Raw genomic sequence first — 18510 nt, forward strand, 5'->3', positions numbered from 1 at the left:
ATCTGTGTCACTGAGTGGAAGAACTGGTCCCGCTCTCCCCTCCCACTCTGCAGGGACTTCCAGCTGTGCCCACCACAGACATGCAACTGTGGCCTTGGAAAAGAAGATGAGAGGGCTGGTCTCCAGAAGCCGCTGCAGGGACAGGCAAATCAGCTGTCTAACTCCGCCTATCCTTCCCTAACCCACAGGCCCCTGGCAGCAGCTTGGGACAGTCCCTTCTGGTACTTAAGGGCCTCTTAATGAGCAAGCACTGGGGTCCCTGCCTGGCTGATAGCATATGACAGTGGTCCCAGCCTGAGGGCCTGTTCCCTCATTAGAGGCTTAGCATGTCAGAGCTGGAAGGGGTCACCCTGTCCAATCCTTCATTTGACAGACAAGGAAATGGGCCCAGCAGGGGCTGTGACATGCCCGAGGTTGAACCAGAGCTGGAAGGCAGCCGTCCTGGCTGCCGGGCCCCACGCTATCCTGTAGTGTAGGGCTTTGGTCTCACGAGCAGACCTGACCAGGGATGAGCCCTCCTCCCACGAACACAGGCGTGTGGCAGGCCCAGCCCAAGGCCAGGTGAGAGGAGGCAGCCAAATCAGGTGCAAGACCCTCCTGCCTTTGTGATGCTGCTGGAGCCCCGGGACCTCTAGCCCTTCCCTGTCCCCTGCCCCACCAGTGCTCTATGTCCCCCTCTGAGATGGGGGCATCAGGAGATGCTTCCCTGGGAGCCTGATGTCCGAGGCTGTGGACAGTTAAATGCCCAGCTCTCTGCTCAGCCTGTGCTGTGGCCATGGGCTATTCCTGGTCCCCACAGGGCCCTGAGGGACAGTAGCAGGGCTCCTGGTGACAGGTTGCTCTCGGCCCTTCACTCTGTTCCCTCCTCTTGGTACCTCAGGCTCAGGGGCTGCCTTTCTGGTTCTTTCTGGTCACCAGGCCTCTCCCCTGCCCCAGACACTCCCCACCAGGGAATCATCTTCCATCAGCGGAGTAGCCAGTCACACCTCTGCAGTGAGGTGTGTGACCGTCACCCCCAGCAGGACCTCCAGGCAAGAGGGAGGTTGAGGTGGCGGGGATGAGGGAGAATGGGCAGGTGCCCCTCCCCTGACATCCCCCCCGCCCACCAACCACCGGAGAAACTGGGATTTCTGGGTAGGGGCAGAGATGAAAGATGAGGGGGCAGCAGGGGGGAGCCAAGCAGGAGGATGGGGCAGGAAGGCGGGCTTGCTCCGGGCGAGGGCAAGCATGCCCGGGGAGCAGGCTTGATCCAGAATGGTCCCAGGACGGCCGCCCTGGCCTCAGACCCAAAGGACACCACCAGGGTGGCTGTGCGTGAGGGCACCGGCTGGGGAGGGGCAGTCCTCCCGCTCCAGCATCCATGGAAGGCACCTCTGCCTGGTCCAGCAACCGGGCCAGTCGAGGCAGGCGGCCTCTCCGCACCTCCTTCTCTGCCGCCGCCGCGGGCCCTCGCCTGAGCTCGTACCTCTTGTCCCCCTGAGCGTTCTGGTTCTGCTGGGTTCCTGGGTTTTGCAGGTCAGGGATATTGGCAAAGTCATCCTGCTCCGAAAGCCCTAAGACCAAGGATAGCACCACCATCCGGCCTTCCCTGCCCGGGGTGGGCAGCCCACCAGCCGGGTGAAAGGAGGAGGCCCCATGGGTGGGGCAGGGAGGGGAGGGAGAGAGAGACAGAGACAGAGACAGAGACAAAAAGAGAAAGAAAAAAGCATAAGAAACTGGCCCTGCAGGAGAGAAACCAAACTTCAGCACTGTCAACAGTTGTAGAGCAGAGCAGGGTGGAGGCAGGGGGAGGGGAGGAGGCAATGGAGGGGAGGTGTCCGTGGTCTGAGACCCAGCTCGCCAGGGGGCCAGAGCAAGATTCTCGGAAGAGGAATGGGGAAGGGGCTGGGCAGAGGCCTGCTGAGATGGCATGTGACTGGGATTTCCTGAGGGGACACTAGGGGAAGGCTGAGGGGAGTGGAGCCCAGGCTTGGGACACAGCAGACTTCCAAAGGCTAATTCACCTCCAGCTGAACCAAGGCCAGGGGCTACTGGCTCTGACCATCTGGGCCCCTGGGAGGGGAGGAGGAGGGGCTCTGTGGCCACCTTGCTTCCAGACTGTGCAGGCGGGTTTGGCTCCCAGCCGGGAGGTTCTAAGGAGTTTGGAAGTCCAGTGGGCACCCCACCCAGTGCTTATGGAAGCCCCTCATAAAGATGTCTCTTGGTCATGGTCATGGTCAGCTAGGCGTGCTTGATGCCAGGACGGGGTCGTAGGAGCTTCCTCCCCTGGGCCCCTGGACGCAGAGCCCATCAGAGGGAAATGGAAGTCCCTTCCGGCATATGGTGTGTCAGCCATGGGGACTTCTCCCCTGCCCCTTCCTGGAGATCCAGGGAGTAACTGCAAGGCCATTCCTTGGAGAAGCAGTCCAGAAGGCACCAAAAAGCCAAGATGGAGTCTGAGAAAACACAGGAACTTGGCAAATCTGGAGAAGTCCAGGCAAGACTTGGGGGGGGGGGGACTGTGTCTGCAGCAAGGACAGTCTGGAGAAGGCTGGGCAGTCCAGGCAGAGAGGCAGAGCAGACAAGAAGGCAAGAACCCCTTGGAGCTGACATGTGGGCAGCAGCATGGGGCCAGAGGTCAAGGGGTAAATGTTTCGTACCGAGGATTCTCAGAGAACCACCAGGCAACGGCAGGGCCGCCTGTGTTTTTCAGGGGAGAAAAGTGGCCCGCTGCCCAACAACATCGGAGTTTGCAGGCATTTTCTGGGTGCTCTGTGGAGCTCATCCAGTGTTGGGTCTCTCCTCCAACAAAGGGAGAGGGGTTCTCAGATGGGGCAGGCAGGAAAGCATCTCAAGAAGGTCCAAGGGAGAGATGGTAAGCTGGCGCAATGTTCTGCAGGGAGGCAGGTCCTGGGTCAGGCAGCCCACCACCTCCACCACCATCCGGGAGGGCAAGGTCATGGTAAGCCGCTGGTTACGCCTATGTCCCAGAGAGGCTGCCAACAGGGAACTTTAGCAGGTGAGAAGCGGCCTCTGGGGGGAGGGCAGAGCACAGAGCTCTTGGAAAATGGGAGCTGGCAGTGGGGCCCGGGGAGGGAAGGAAGTTAAGTGGTCGCACTGACTTCTCTGTGTCTTTGTCCTGTGTGCCTTCACTCCAGGCTGACAGTTGCACGGGCATCTAACTTTGGGGACGAATCCTCATTTCCTTTGTTCTCTGACCAGTGGTACTGTTTCAGAGTTGGTAAAATTCCATTTGGCTGGTTGAGCTGGGGGAAGGCAAACCCAGTGAAAACAACATGTCTTTCCCTGGTTAATGCATTTTTCAGACACTCCTTTTGCTCTTGTTGAGAACAAAACGGCTCCTCGGCATAAATCCCCGATTTGTCATTCTCTCCGGATTGCAGGCCAGGCTGCAAGGGCAAGGACACAGGGGGGTGGGGGGTGGGGGTAAGTGGGGAGAGGCTGGGGGGGGAGCTAGTGGTGCTGGGCAGCCACACCCATTAAGCAGGAGTGCTTCCCTCCCTGAGGGAGGGGGTCGGATCTTGGGGGTCTGACCTTGGCTAGCCCTCTCACCCTGACCCTCTACCTGGGCCACCAGCATTTAGGTGAGTGAAAGGCCTCAGAAACTAAACTGTAAGGCAGGGGGCAGGGGCAGCAAACTACAGCTGGTGGCCCATGTTTGTACAGCCCACAAGCCAAGAATGGTTTGTACATTTAAAAATGTGATCAAGACTACATGTGTCCTGCAAAACCTAAAATATCTATGATCACCCTTTACACAACTGGCTGACCCCTGCTGCGAGGTACTACGTGGAGTCGAAGCCCGAGGTCAGGAGGAGCAGAGGGGCAGGGGCCTGGCTGGTTTTAAGTTCTGTTCAAGCCACAGCAGAACCAATTCCCTGGACTCTCCTAATCCACACCAGTGCCACAGCATCTGTCTCAAAACAAACTGTAACCTGGAAACCAGAAGGTTCTGCTGGTCTCATGCAGGCGTCCAGTGGGATTCCCAAGGGTCCTCGGGTCAGGGAGAGTCCCAGCAGATGCGCTGCCTGGAGTTGCCAAATAGAGTCACAGGCAGCATGTCCCATCAGGCTGGGGCCACAGGCCACTTGCACGAGTGTGGGAAGCTGGCACGGTAGAGCCTCTTCTGTTGGGTGCTTCTGCCAGAGGCAGCACTCCCGTCTGCCCTGGAACTTTGGGCTGGGGTCCAGCTGGAGGCAGAATGCCCTGAGGGATCTGCTTGCCTTCAGGATCCCCACATCTTGCCAACGAGCTGGGCCTTGAGCTTGGCCTTCCCCTTCCTCCTCCCTTTCTCTTCTCCCAGGCTTGGTGTGCGGATCTCCTGCTCGTGAAAAGTGCTCCCAGGAAAGACCTGGGCGAGGGGAACCCAGAGCCTGGAAGGAAGGTCATGTTAGCCCCAAGGAGGTGGTGATAGCAGGAATGGATGCCCAGACCTGCCCTGGGCTCTGAGAGTGAGCACAGGTGCCCAGAGGGATGCTGGGGAGAGGGGGTCCTGGGTCAGGGGGCCCTACCAGCGATGTGGGGCATGGGGGCATGTGGCTGGGGGACCGGCTAAGGTTACATACCGATGGTGTGTTGTTACACCTCAGACCTGTACACTTGCAAGAAGGCTCTGATTAGAAACAACATTCTCTAAAGCTTTGGGAGGAACGAGGTTTGTCCTCAGGGGATGGGTTGTTAGGGGAGCCAGGGCAGGAGCCAGGGCAGGAGCCAGGGCAGGAGCTGGAGGACAGGGGGCTCTAGAAGGTCGGAAAGCCAGAGGACAGGGCCCATGGCAGGGACAGGGGAAGTGAGAGGGAGGGAGGAAGTGCGGGGCAGGAAGGTGAGCAGAGTCGAGTTACAGGGCAGAAGTAAACAGGAGGGGAGGAGGCAGGGCCTGGGAGACAGGGAGGCCTGGTTGGGGAGCAGGGGAGGAAAGAGGTCACAGGAGGAGAGGGTGAGGCTGGCAGGGAGGCCATGAGCAGCCTGGTACTAGTCCAGAAGAGGAAACAGATGTGGGGGCCTCGGCAGCTTTGCAAGTGTCTCCACTGACTTTTAGGGGGGACCTTCTCAGAGCCCTGAGATACCAGGGTCCTCAGAGGGGTGGCTCAGATATGAATCCTTCCATGGGGGGCTTCAGTTTGAGCCACGAGTCACAAGAGACTGGAGAGGGGGTGGCCGAGTCTGCTTGGCACCCTGCCCCGGAGATGGAGGGCCAGCAGTTCACAAGGAGATGTGGGGGAAAGAGGCTGGGTCGGGGAGGTAGGGGGCAGGCCAGCTCAAAGGGGGGACTTACAGGAAGGATTTCATGTCCAAGCCTCGGTTTCGAATCTGCCCCACCACGTGGTCCCAGCTGCCCGGGTTGGAGCGGCTGCGGCCAGCAGCCGTCCGGTACTTGGAGCCGGCAGAGGCGCCCTGCCGAGCCTGGCCTCGGCCGTAAGCCCGGGGGTTGGGGCCGGGCACTGAGGCCACGTGGGCCTGCAGCTGGCCCAGGCTCTGGCTGGTGGTGGGCTGGCTGGGCTGCCGGCCCCGCTGGTGCTGGCTCAGCGGCTGCTGCAGGCTCTGCTGCCGCATCAGAGTGCGGGGTCGCTGGCATTTCGGCTCTCCCGTGGAGCTGGGGATAGACTCAAGGGTAGTAGCCGTGGACAGGGTGGAGTCCTCGAAACTTGGGGTGGGTGGAGGAGAGGAGAGAAAGGAGAAGCAGGTGAAGGGATCACAGTGGAGAAGAAAGAAGCCTAGAGCCAGGACTAGGAGGCCCGAGTGCAGGGCGCGCTCTGCCGGACCTCGCCAGGCCTCCATCGCAGTTGTCGCTGCTGCTGCCGCCGTCGCCACCTCACCCAGGAGGCCATAAAGCCCCAAGCCCACCCAGAGGCCCCCAGGTCGGCCCCACCCAGCCCGCCCTCTGGCCTCGGCTCAGCTTAGTACCCAGATACCTCCTGTCTGAGCAGACCTCTTGGCTGGTCTGAGTGGGCCACGGAAGCTTCGGAGGCTGCTGCGTGGTGAAGGCGGGTCCCTAAGGCCCTGTGGCTGCCTGTCATGTTGGAGTGGGAGGGGGTGGATGGAGCTGCTGCTGCCCCCTCCCGCTGTCTCGCTGGGAACCCCAGGAAAGTCTGCCTCTGTGTTCTAAGTACTCCTGGCCTTTGGAGACTTGAGGAAATCCAGGCCAGTGCAGAGCTGGCCTAGTAATTGCATGGAGAGAGGGGGGAGGTGGCTATTCTTATGCCCTGTCCACAGAGGCCAGGGGTGTCCTCAGGCTCCCAGACCTCTGCCTTGTGGCCAGGACTTCCTCAGGATTCAGGCTGTGGCACAGATCATCACCCCCCTTCCAGGGTTAGTATCTCCTCTTGGTATCCTGGGGAATGACTCCTAGTCAGAGGAGGGAACCCAAGAAAGGAGCAGATGACGTGGGAGCCTGAGGAGCCACTTGTCTGGCCACTTTGCACAATTCTGATGGAAAATAGGGTGACCGTCCTATCCTGTATGTAATTTAAAGGGGGTACTTTACAGGCCTGCCCGCATCTCAGAAAAATGCTGGGGTGGAGTGGGGACAAGGGCAGGCAAGAGACAGGACATGGCTGATCAGAGGCAGCATGAGGTCAGAGATCCGGATTCAAACCCCATCTCTGCTACTTCTTAACCTTGGGACTTTGGAAAGGTGAGTCCACCTCTCAGTTTCTTCATCTGTAAAATGGGAGCGAAAAATAATCCAAGCTGCCTCTGTCACAGGGTTGCCCCTCTGAGTACCTAAGGAAGCCATACCCAGGGATGCATAGTACAGTCAACACTCTTATGCCAGTAATAGCTGCAAATGTCTCAGGAGACGGAGGTAGAAGGAGTCCGAGACCCCTGGCCTCCCCTGGGCAACCTGCCTGCTTCGTGCCTTGGTTGGAGATTCCAGCACATCCAATAAGCAGGGCCAGAGCCTCAGAGGTCTCAACCTCCTCCTCTCCCCCTTCCCTCTGTCCCTGATCCAGTGGTCTAGGGCAGAGGCTGGCACGATATGGGCCCTGTGCCACTTGTTTTTGTAAATAAAGTTTTCCTGGAACACAGCTGCTGCCATTAATTCACAGCCACCTCGTTTTATTGCGCTTTGCTTACGCACTTTGCAGATACTGTTTTTTACAAGTTGAAGGTTTGTGACAGCCCTGGGTCCAGCAAGTCTATCAGTGACGTTTTTTAGCAAAAGTATTTTTAAATTAAGGTATGTACATTCTTTTTAGACGTGATGCTATTGCCACTTAACAGACTATGGTATAGTGTAAATGTAACTTTTATATGCATTGGGAAACCAAAAAAATCAGTGTGACTTGCTTTATTGCGACACTCACTTTATTGCGGCCATCTAGACTGGAACTTGCAGCGTCTCTAAGGTTTGCCTGCACATCCTGTCTATGGATGCTTTGGGGCTACAAGGGCAGGGCTGAGTAGTTGTAAGAGAGGTTACGTGACTTGTAAAAGCCTAACTTCTTCCTATCTGGCCCTTTACAGAGAAAGCTTGCCAGCTCCTGGTCTAGGGCCACAGGGCAGCCATGTACCCCTGAGCTGCTCGAGGGAGGGGGCCCCAGGGTCCTTGGAGCCGCTTTCACCACTGCAATCAGACCTCAGCTTTGCTCACGCCCTGAGTCTACCCTGGGAACCAAAGGACAACAGTTAGGCTGCCCCTGTGGGCTGAGAGAGGAGAAAGAGAGAAAGAGAGGGAGAGAAAGTCAGAGGATAGTAGAGAGAGAAAGAAAGAGAAAAAGAAAGAAAAGAGAAAAAAGCAAAACGTGGCTTTAGCTGGGTCTTGGGGCCGGCAGCAGCCTTGCCCGGCTCAGGGCTGGAGCTGGGGCTACCAGCCGGGACAGGCCCAGGCCTGGTGGCCAGGCAGGCCCGCAGCTCCCTGGGGGCAGGCAGAGGCAGCTGGAGGACGGCACCGGGTGGCCGCCTCCTCCTCCTTGCTGACCTCACTTTGGTTTTCTTTCATATCCAAAATTAGTCCAGTTTACAACCTCTCAGTCACAGGAAACTAAAATTGGTTCTCCCAGGCCAGGAGCCAGCAGGGCGGCATGGAAGCCTCAGCCAGCCTGGAGTCTGTGACTGGAGCAGCCTGGGGAGGGTAAGCGCTGGGCCTGGCTTTCAGAGGGGGTGTGGGGCTTCCTTCCAGACTCTCCTGAGGACCGATGTCGGGGGGGAATCTCTCAGGCCAAAAGGCACATGAGACCTCAGCACAGTGGGCCTCAGTGGGCCCAACGGCAGGAATCACAGAATTGAGAAAACAGGATAGTCCAGCAGCTAAGAAGGGGTCATGGCTGCTGGTCTCCTCAGTGAGAGGCTGCTCCATTCGCCGGGAACAAGGCTGTTATAATAGCTGAAATTGGAACCTACGTCCCAATGGGTGAGAATGGTCATAGTTCAAAGGATTTAGAGCCTGGGTGGGGGGATAGAAGGTTCTAAAAGTCAAGATGAGAATAAGGCTGCCCCATGGTGGGGGAGAGGGGAGCGTGCTATCTGCTGAGAGTAGGGACCAGCCCTACATCCATCGCCCAAGAGAGGGACTGACTGTCTGACAAGGTCAGGCAGCTATTAAAAAGGAAATGGCTAAAAAAAAGGAAATGTCAATCCTGCCTGATGTCCAGACCACTCTGGTCCAAAAAGAGAAGCTAGCTGGGGCTCAAAATCCCAACCTCCAAGAACATACCATCCCAACAGCTGACAGCCTGCTGCCCAAGACAGGGACAGCCAGTGGGACGGCTGAGATGAGGGTGAACCAACAACGGGAAGAGCCCGGCTGCATGGTGAGGCTGCGCAGCAGAGGGTGTTAATGGTGTAAGCAAGACTGAGACAAGCCAATGGAGTCACCTGATGGTCAAAAATGTCATGGCTCAACCTCTGGGTCTAGAGCCATCGGCTGGCTGTAAGAGAGAAGGTCTGGTGGCAGATGAGTGGCACAGAACAGGCTGAGAGTGGGCCAGCTCCCCAAGGATGGGATGGCCCAATGGTTGAACTATGGGCCTGCTGCCCATGGAGGGGTGACCTGACGGCTGATATGGGGCGGCCAAAGAGGATGGGATGACTCAAGGACTGAAATGAAGTTGCCCCGGGGGCAGAACATGAAATGACCTGGTCACTGGGCGAAGAAAGGGAGTGATGGGGGCAGCAGCCGGAGGCTGGGATGCGACACTGTATATGGCTGTTAGCTGTGCTGGGTGGTAAGGACGATGGGAGTCTCATGACGGGATGGAATGAGCCAGGGGCCGAGGACGGCACCTCTGGGGGCAGCAGCGGGCATGCCAGGGGTCCCGCTGTCCACCCTGGCGGGGGCAGGCCTGAGCTCATGGCTCTGGCGGCCATGGGGCCATCACTCACTTGGACAAGTTGAGCTTCCCTGCGGCCAGGTGGCTCTGCACCGTCCGCCAGCGGCCTCTCCCCGCCTTGCCACCGCTGCCCGGCTCGCTGGGGGCAGTGCCGCCGCTTCTCAAGGCGTCCTCTCCGGGTGGTGGCACCGGTGCCGGCTTCTCCCCCAGCCGGCCTTCCCGCTCCACCGCCAGCCCCGCTGCGGCAGCCACTTTGGCGCCAGACAGGAGGGTACCACTGGAGGCACGCATGAGGCAGCCAGGCCAGAGGGGCACCAGGGGTGGCGGTGGGGGAGAGAGGGCAGGACACAGGTGGGGGTGGGGGGTGAAGAGGAGGAAAAACAATAACAGATAAAAGGAAGTAAGAGACAGAGACAGAGGAGGAGGAGAGAGACAGACGGACAAGAGACAGACAGAGAGAGAGAGAGAGACATCAGCACTGCAAATGGGTTAACAGCAGAGCCTGCAGAGAGGAGAGAGGGGACCAGCGGGCTGGGGGTTGAACAACGCACCACGACAACGGAGGGGGGCCCCTCCCCACCGCCTGGGGCAGGGGCGGTGGGGGTGGGGGAGGGCAGCCACCTCCAACTCTATCCCACAGGACAACGAAGGGTTAACGACGGAGGAAGAGCGGGCTGTCCAGGCCAGGAGGCCCCCAGGCAGGGAGAGAGAGAAAGCCGTGTTAGTCAGAGTTCATCACCACCACCACCATCACCGCCATCACAGCCACCACCTCCACGACCAACCGACCACCACCACCGAGCAGCCAGGGCAGCAGCACACAGCAGGGAGGAAGCTGAGCCACACCGAGGGAGGGACCAAAACGGGCAACCCCAGCCTGACTGCACAGAGGGGCAACCGGACCGGGTGCGGGCGGTGCGGCTGCGAGGGGACTCTCCTGCGTGGCTGGCCCTGGGGGTGGGGACAGGGGAGGGCAGGCAGGCGAGGGGGGCAGGAGGGGTTGCTCGTCTCCATGGTCAGCCTGCCCATGGGGTGCAGGGGAGGGGAAGTGGGGGAGGGGAGCAGGAGGAGAAGTGAGGGGCCGGGAGGGGGAGGAGGGCGTGCGCAGATACTCGATACTCGGTACATATGATCAAACCAGGTAAAGTCACTCACTTGAGGGACAGTCGTGGGTCGCCATAAGGGGCGTAGGGTGAAATGTTTAGAATAAACTCCTTGGGAGGGTAGGAGCTCCATTTCTGCTGCACTGTGCTCTCATTGTTATTCCAAAAGTCTCTGTCTAGATCGCTGGAGGGGCAGAGAGAGAGGGGAGAAAACAGGGAGATACAAGAAGAAACAAGAACCGCCAGTCCTGGGGGGCAGAGGGGCGGGTCTGGGCACACAGGGCAGGGTGGACCAGGGTCGGCTCCTGTGGGAGGAAGAGAGGCAGGCGGGCTCCCGGCCGGCGCCCGGCACAGGCACACGTGCACACGCGCACACGCGCACACACGCACAGGCACTCGCACGCACTGAGGGCGGGGGCAGCCGTGCAGAGGAGGCGAGCTGCAGGAGGGTGACCGGAGCCTTGCACCCTGGGAAGCTGGTGGGAGAGAGAAAGATGATAAGAGAGGAGGGGAGAGGGGAAAGGGGCTGGGGAGAAGGCCCAGGGGGATGCAGTGGGGAGTGGGAGGAGGAGAGGGTGCTGGCTTCTGGCTGAGAAGAGCTGAAATGCAGCTCAGACCCTGCTGCCAACTCCCTGCGCCCATCTCCTCTGGCCTCAGTCTCCTTGCCTGTCAAACCAGGAGGTTGGCCGTAACTGCCATGGTGGGGCGGAGGCCCCAGTTCTGGAGCCCGAGGTTGGGTGGAGGCCCCAGTTCTGGAGCCCAAGGTTCTCCCCTCTTCCACCTACCCCCACTGAGCCGCTCCAAGGGCAGGCCCAGCTCCCGGATGCCTTCCTTCCTCCTCCTCCCACTGGCCTGAGGTCCCCCAGCCTCCTCTGCTCTCTCCCTCCTTGGCAAAGGCTGGGATGCAGCCTTTACATGAGATGGGCGGGATCTCAGCTGAGCTGGAGACCCTCTCTGCTCATTGCAAATGTGGTGGTTGGGTCACCCCCAGAATAGGGAAGAATCTCCAGGCCTCTGACCTGGGCGTGACAGGGGCCATTCAGGTCCTCTGTGCTGGGGCCTGTGTGAAGGGAGCCTGCTCTTCCCTGAGGGACAATGGGTAGATTCAACCTCAGGCCCTTGGCATGTACCTGGCAGGGCAGCCTCTCCCTGGGCTGGTGCTCCTTTCCAAGGTAGAGCTCCTCAGCCTGGAAGGGAGCCTCTGTCCCAGTCCCCCCACCCCCTCCTGCTCCATGGTATGTCTTATGGAAGCAGACATGCGAGAATGTGGGCACTTCCATTGGAGGAGGTGGCAGAAGCCTCAGCTGCCAAAATGCGTGGTCTGGAAACCCCTAGAGCCAAAGACAAGCTTGACCTTGACCTCAGTTCTCAACCTCAGACTTTGGGAAACTAAGGACAGACAGAGAGAAGCTAAGCTGCCACCACAGGCCCCTTTGGGCATCCCTGGTGTGGACAGAGTCTCTGTCCATAGTACACCTTAGAAACATCTCACAGGGACTCTGTGACCAGGGTTCAAAAACAGCCCTGAGCCAGCTCACGGGTAGTGGAGGCCAAGGGTGGAGAGGCAGCACAGGCCCTCAGCAGCAGGAGGCCCCTCCCTGGGGAGGGTCTCTGGACAGAAGATGCTATTCTCACCAGAGACGTCCTTTGGCCCCCCTTCCCGAGTGTAACAGGGAGATGGAGCAGTTGGAAGACCTCCCTCTCCTTGCCCCCTTAAAATCTCCCGAATGAAGGGCCATCCAACCCTAGGTTCTGGAGAGAAAGATCCACCCAGGGTCATAGCTGCCAGACTGTTCTCCCACCCTGTGTTCCAAGGAGCTCCAAGGTCCCTCAGGATGTCTGCTGCAGTATTGGAAAAGAGGATCTTTAAATAAGTTTGTGAAACACTGGTTCCTTTAATGCAGGACTTCTCAGAGCCTTTAAGGTGCCAATGAATACAGTGTGAAGTGTTTCCCAAACTTAGTTGGCCACGGAACCCTTGATTTGTGGAATAACTATTAATCATTTATGGGACACGAGTGCTCTGAGGAACACAGTTTGGAGAGCACTGCTAAAGAATACATCTTCCCAGAACTTTTGACAAGCCCATCCCTTTAAAGGAGGTCTAAGCCCTGGGGAGACTGTGCAGTGGGTAAATCCTGTTTCTGCCACTCCCCTGGCTTTGGGCCTTGGCAAGAGGCAAAGGTCTAGTGACCTGTGGGCATGTAGAAGGAATGGTGGCTTCCTTTCCCTGGGGCTGAGGGTCTGACAACTAGCAGGGTGGGGGGCATGGGCTGCAGGCAGAGGACAGCCCACTGTTGCCCTCCTTTGCCTTAGAGAGCCCTCATGGGTGCTGGCCCGTTGCCCGCCATGCTGCCCACCCATCCCCCTTGTGGGGAATCCATCTCCTCTTGTGGGCTCTTTCCAGGACTTCTGATCCTGCCACACACTCCCCTATCCAAGAAGTTATGGTCACCTGGCAGACACAGGTCCCCTGGCCCAGACCATGGCGGCACACTCAGGGGCCTGGCCTGAAGGTAGCACAGGTGCTGAGCTGACTCTGTGTGCTCCCCACATGGTTTCTCTGCCTTCAGAAAGCCTGGAGCCTGGGCTCTGCAACCGCCCCCAAGACCTGCCAGCTCTGGCTTTGAAGACAGAGAGTGTGCAGCAGAACCCAGCTTCAAAGGCTTCCCATGGTCTCCCCACCTCCAGCCTTGGCCTGGCCCATCCCCTCCACTAACCCGCCCCCCACCGACACACACCCACAGCTTCTGTGAAGGCCCCAAACAGGGTCAGAGCAAGAGATGAAAAGAGAGGAGGGGGCAAGGAGAGGCAGAGAAGGGAGCCCTCAGGAGCAGGGGAAAGGAAGAAGGAAAAGAAGAAGAGAGAAAGGGAGAAAGACCAAAAAAGGAAGGGCAGGGGGGACTAGACAGGGGGAAGGGGGCAGAAGGGAAGGAAAAAGGGGGGCAGGGCAGGGCAGGCTGGGGGCAGCTTGCCCCTTAGCTGGCCAGCTGAGATGGAGGGGCCCTCAGCCCTACCTCGGCCTGACAGCCTCCCAGTGAAGGCCTGAGGAAGGGACCAGGACCACTGGGCAGAGGGCACAGAGCCCCCAACCAGATGGGGCAGGGGGGCTTCTCCTGGGGTCTCCCAGTGACCCTTAGCAGTGGGCTGGCCCAGGTGGTCCACAGTGGAAGGCAGACTTGCTTACTTGAAAGGCTTCTCAGAGCAAAATGGGGAAACTGAGGAGAGTCACAGGCAGCAAGACATTCGGTGGAAATGGGGGTGAAGGGGGAGGGGAGAGTTTCCCCATTACCAGCTTCCCCTGAGCAGCCTAGCACTGGGCTGCACCCCTCCAGGTCACCCCAAGAACACTGATGGGGCCCCAAGGAAAGAGCAGGGAAGCTGGGCAGGGGTTGGACATGGTGTGTGTGATATGAGGGTTGGATGAAGGAACCAGGGTTGAGGGTGGAGGAAATGGTGCTGGGAGAGCAGCCAGGAAATGGGGCTGGGGGCTCTGGAACATTGTGAGGGTCTGGGGGGCACAGGCAGAGAAGGTGGAGCCCTGGAGCCCCCCTGAGGTGCAGGGAGTGTGTGGGGTGGGAAGAGACCTTGGCACAAGGGTGTGAGGGGGACTGATGTGTGTGTGGCAGATCTAGGGAGGGGCAGGGGCTCCTCCCACCTGGGCTGCCTGCATACCCCCATCCCAAATTCCAAGGCTGGCACCTACTTGATGGCCTTCTTCTCACTGCGCCCACGCCCTGAGTCTGGCGTGCCCACCGTCTCCAAGGAATTCTTGTAGCGCTTGCCCTAGGGAGATAGCACCACGTCACTCCCGGGACACAGGGCTGTACCCTCCCTGCCTCCCAGAACGGGCTCCCCCTCGGGAAGGGGAGTACACCCCCTGAGGAAGGGGAGTAGACTGGAGCCCAGCCGTGGCAACAAGGTCAGGGGCCAAGGTGTAAGGGTATCACAACTGTAGGGTGCCAGCTTCACCAATACCTACTCTGGTGGGCAGCTCCTGGGCCTCGATGGGCCCTAAGACCTGCCCCACTCCCTTGACCTGCACCGCATCCCCGACCCCAGGGATGGGGCCTCTCTTGTCCTCCTGTCTTCCTGGGGCTCTGGCCAGGCTCCCAGAAACATATCTCCCTCTGCCACAGACAGATGGCTCTCAGGCGCCTGCCACATCACACTGGCTACGTCACACTGGCCACGTCACTGCCCCCAGATGGTGGGGGTGGCATCCTGTAGGGCAAGGTTGGCAGCAGCCAGTGACGTGAGCCACAGGGGCGGGGAGAGGGCCTATGCCCAGTCCTGCCCAGGCTGTGTCCCTCACTGTCTGGGGGCTCCCTGGGGTCCTTGTGCCTGGGGATGGGAGGCAGGGCAGGGCCTGAGCGCTCTCCCTTGTAAGAAGGCTGAGGCCAGGGATAGCCCCCCAGAGTTCCTCTCACTAGCATGAGTCAGGAGAGGGGAGCACAAGGCAGAATTAGGGGGCACACCAGGTCCCTGGCTAGAAGAAGGGCCATGGCTGCAGCGGTGACTGGGCCTGCTGCCTGGAAGGTGAGCACCATTCACCTTCTTGGTTTGGGTTTCTAAATTTAGTTCATGCACAGCCTGGCACCATTAACATTCCTGGCTGCCACCAAGCGTCCTCAATGCACCCATGGGCCACAGGCCTGGGCCAGGCCCAGGGCTGATGTGGGTGTGTGTGGGGGGCCATGTAGGGGCCAGGGCTGTCCCCATAGACCATTCTCCCTCTGGGCACTGGCCTGCACCTGCCCAGTGGGAACACACACACACACACACACACACACATTTCCCCACATCCAGTCATGGGCATCAACACCACAGCCACAACAGTCAATTATTCCATTCTCCCTAAAGCAAAATAAAAGCTGCACAGCCCCGTGTTCCCTGATGCTAGTGCTAGCTGCAGCCTCTTCCTGGGCACAGGGCCACCTGTTTAGGGACAGTGGCAGCGAAGCTCCCCTGTAGGGTGTGTGTGGAGTGGGGGGCCCTCATTCCACCTTCAGCACTGCTATGTCTCAGGGGTGCCAGGATCCTGGTCCCAGCAGTGCCCCACATCCCCCGTGTCACCCTGGTCATGTCCCTTGCCCTCTCTTCTACTTCTGAATTATGTGGTTTTGAGGGATGAGCCCTGGGGCCCTCATGCTTCAAGCCTCTCATCACAGATATTATTTCTCTCCTTATTTGCTTCAGCTCCCACCCCTGGGAAGGTCACCCCCAATGACAGGGACTGTGTGGCCTCTAGCACTTGGTGTGGAACCTGGTACCCAGCAGCTCTTAAAACCATCAACTAGAAGCGCCCCTCCAGTGTCCCACCCATCCTGAGGTCTGAGCCTCAGGCTGTTGCCTCTGAGTCAGAACTCTGAGTTAAAAAACAGACCTGCTGGATCCTCTGGGTCCATAAAAGCTGCCCTTTCTCAACTCCATCTCGGATCCCAGGCAATTCCTAGTTCCAAATGGGATGATTAGAACCCAGGGCTGGTCCATGGTGGCCAAGGGCGCTTCTTGGGGTGATGCTCAGGCAGGAGCCCCACCCCCACTATTCTCCCACACTTCAGGCAGTGGGGCTCTCAACAGGGGTCTCACCTCCTCTCCTCTTTCTTCCTAGTCTTGGTAGGAATGTACCCCATAAGCACCCCCTTCTGAGGTTGGTCAGTTGTCCTTCCCCGAGGCCAGGCATGGCTGGAGTGGGCTGGCCCCCAGTTCATCTAGGGTCACTCCTTCCACAGCTCAGAGAACTTTCCCCTCAGGCTGCAACTATCACAGCAACAGGAGCTGGGGTGCTATGGGGGACAGGAATTGGGCAGAACTTGATTTGGGGGACAGGGGGAGGTTAATTGGGGCAAGGATAGGAACCCCAGGCGGGGTCCAGGTGACTCAGGTGGCTCCAAAGGAGTCTATACTACCAGCCTGCTTGTCAGGGAGGGGGCTGGCCAGCTTATCTGGAAAAAGCCAGCTGGAGATTAAGGAAGTTATTAATGTTTGGAAATGGGATCTGGGCTGTCAGGGTATCACGTCACTGCTGCTGAGGGGACAGGCGGGCAAGGAAGCCCAGAAACTGTGCAAGGGGCATTTTAAAGCCCCTTCCATGGAGCATGGAGATAGTCTGGGCAAAAAGCTCCCTTGACTCCTGCAACCTGGGGAGGGGAGGGCAAAGGGGGGGGGGTAGCAGGGTTGAGGGCTTGGACAGCTGGGAGGAGCCAGTCAAAAAGGACAGACTGTGGTCTGAACCCCTGGGGAAGTGCCTCAGGCTGGGAGGAGGGGCTGAGGCTCAGGAAGGTTCTGCATCTCTCAGCTGCGCACCTGCTACAAAAGCTGTTATCTTTGAACTCCTGTCCCCAGGTGAGTGGGGTTGGGGGTGAGGCTCTCACTACACACACACACACACACACACACACACACGCACATGCACACGCACACGCACACGCACATGCGCACGCACACTGCAGTGCTTCCAGGGAAAGCTGGGACAGTGGGGCAGACATACCCATCAGCTCACTCAGGGATCTGATAAGATTGTCCACATCTCACGGTGCAGCATGAACAGACAGACACACACTGCACCAATACCCTCAAAGTCGACACACTCAGTGCAAAGACCCCCCCCCCACACACACCCAAGGTCTTTCTAGCAGCACCTGCTCAGACACCTTCACCTGCCTTCCAGTACAGACAGACGGACAGCCCAACGGGCCCAACAAGACGTACAGGGCTGCAGTGTGTGCTCAGCCACTCCCACAGCCTCTGAGGACACTCGCATACATAGGCACGTGGCCAAGCCCCACCCTCCACCTCCCCTGAAATTCTGAGACAGACGCAGCCACAGGAGATCCAGAAACAATGCAGGGCAGCCAGCCTGGCTCCACCTGCACGCAGGAAGCAGCCGGTCCCGCAAACACACACACACTTGCACATGGGGCAGGCCTGGCCTCCTCCATGGCTGCTCCCTGCAGGAAGGAGCTGTCTGAGTGGTGTATCGCAGGATGGAGAGAGGCATTCTCAGTTCCCGAGCATGCCTTTCCTGAAGGAAGCACGCTGGGTCCTCCCAGTGGCATCTGCCCCTTCTCTTTCATAGGAGTGTGTCCAGGGCCACAGCCCTCCCCCCTTGTCCTTAAGGGCCCTCTGTGCCAGGGCAGGGAGAGAAGGGGGCTCCCAGGGACCCTTCTACACCTAAACCTCAGAGAAGTCCCACACCTGGGACGCCTCCCGGCCCACCTTCGGGGGTGTCCCCTGCAGCTCCGCAGAGTCCCCACGGCAAATCTGGGCGGGGGCGGCAGGTCAGGGAAAGCGTGGGGGTCCCGCGGGGCGGCTGCCCTCGGGAGCTGCGGGCTGCAGGGGGGCGGCGCAGCCCCGCTCCCTCTCCGGGCCGCGGTGGTGAACGTCCCTCCCGACCGTCTCGTTACTTATTGATGGCCTAATCCTGCGCGCTCACTCCCCGGCCCTCGTTAAAAATGAAAAGCCAGCCGTTTGTGCTTGTACAAACGCGGGGAACCAGGATGAATGTGCGGGCGCCGGGGGCGGGCGGGGCGGGCGCCGCCGCCTCATTGGCCAGGACGCGCTCGGCCCCGCCCGGCCCCGGGGAGGCTCGATGCTCAGGCGGAGCGTGTGCCTGCGGCTCTTCCTGCGGGAGGTGGGGCGGGGTGCGTGCAGCTGCGCGCGGGAGAATGCCGTGAGACCCGTGTCTACCCGCGAACGTCCCGAGGCGTGTGGCTCTGCGTGTAGCGCAGACCTGCGGGGCCACCACCCCCGCAAAGGCAGCGGCGCCTGCGGTGCGCATTTCTAAGCGACTGTGCGCGGGCGGGGCATCTGCGCGCGCCCTCGGGGGCGTTCACGGGCCTGTAACTGCGGGGGGCGGGGTACAGGGCCAGGCCCCGCCCGCGGGGCCCTCAGGAGCCTCACCAGTTTGCGTTGACACCAGTGGCAGAGGCCGCAGAGTATGATAGTGACGCTAAGGCTGACGGTGATGATGGCGGAGACCAGCAGGACATCGCGGGTGGGCGCCCCTGGGGAGGACATGCACAGGTCAGACCCTCATTGGCCAAGGCCAACCACCCTCCTTCTGCCCAGAGTCCCCAGAACCACCACCCTGCCTTTCCATCTGGCCCTCAAACTGGAAGCTCTGAGTCCTG

The 18510-nt window shown here is 59.5% G+C and overlaps 1 protein-coding gene across 1 annotated transcript in view; it reads right to left on the reverse strand.

Moving 5' to 3' along the window:
* SYT7 (synaptotagmin 7) overlaps positions 1-18510 on the reverse strand; it is a 57222-nt gene that overhangs the window by 15215 nt on the left and 23497 nt on the right. Inside the window, exons 2-7 of the mRNA XM_081152936.1 lie at positions 18281-18384; positions 14082-14161; positions 10428-10559; positions 9325-9549; positions 5276-5644; positions 1466-1588 (exon numbers count right to left, since the gene is read on the reverse strand). Coding sequence (XP_081009062.1) covers positions 1466-1588; positions 5276-5644; positions 9325-9549; positions 10428-10559; positions 14082-14161; positions 18281-18384 — 1033 coding nt within the window. The remainder of the gene's footprint in view (positions 1-1465; positions 1589-5275; positions 5645-9324; positions 9550-10427; positions 10560-14081; positions 14162-18280; positions 18385-18510) is intronic.

This window comes from Miniopterus schreibersii (genome assembly GCF_964146895.1).
Source record: "Miniopterus schreibersii genome assembly, chromosome: 12".
Taxonomy (NCBI): domain Eukaryota; kingdom Metazoa; phylum Chordata; class Mammalia; order Chiroptera; family Miniopteridae; genus Miniopterus; species Miniopterus schreibersii.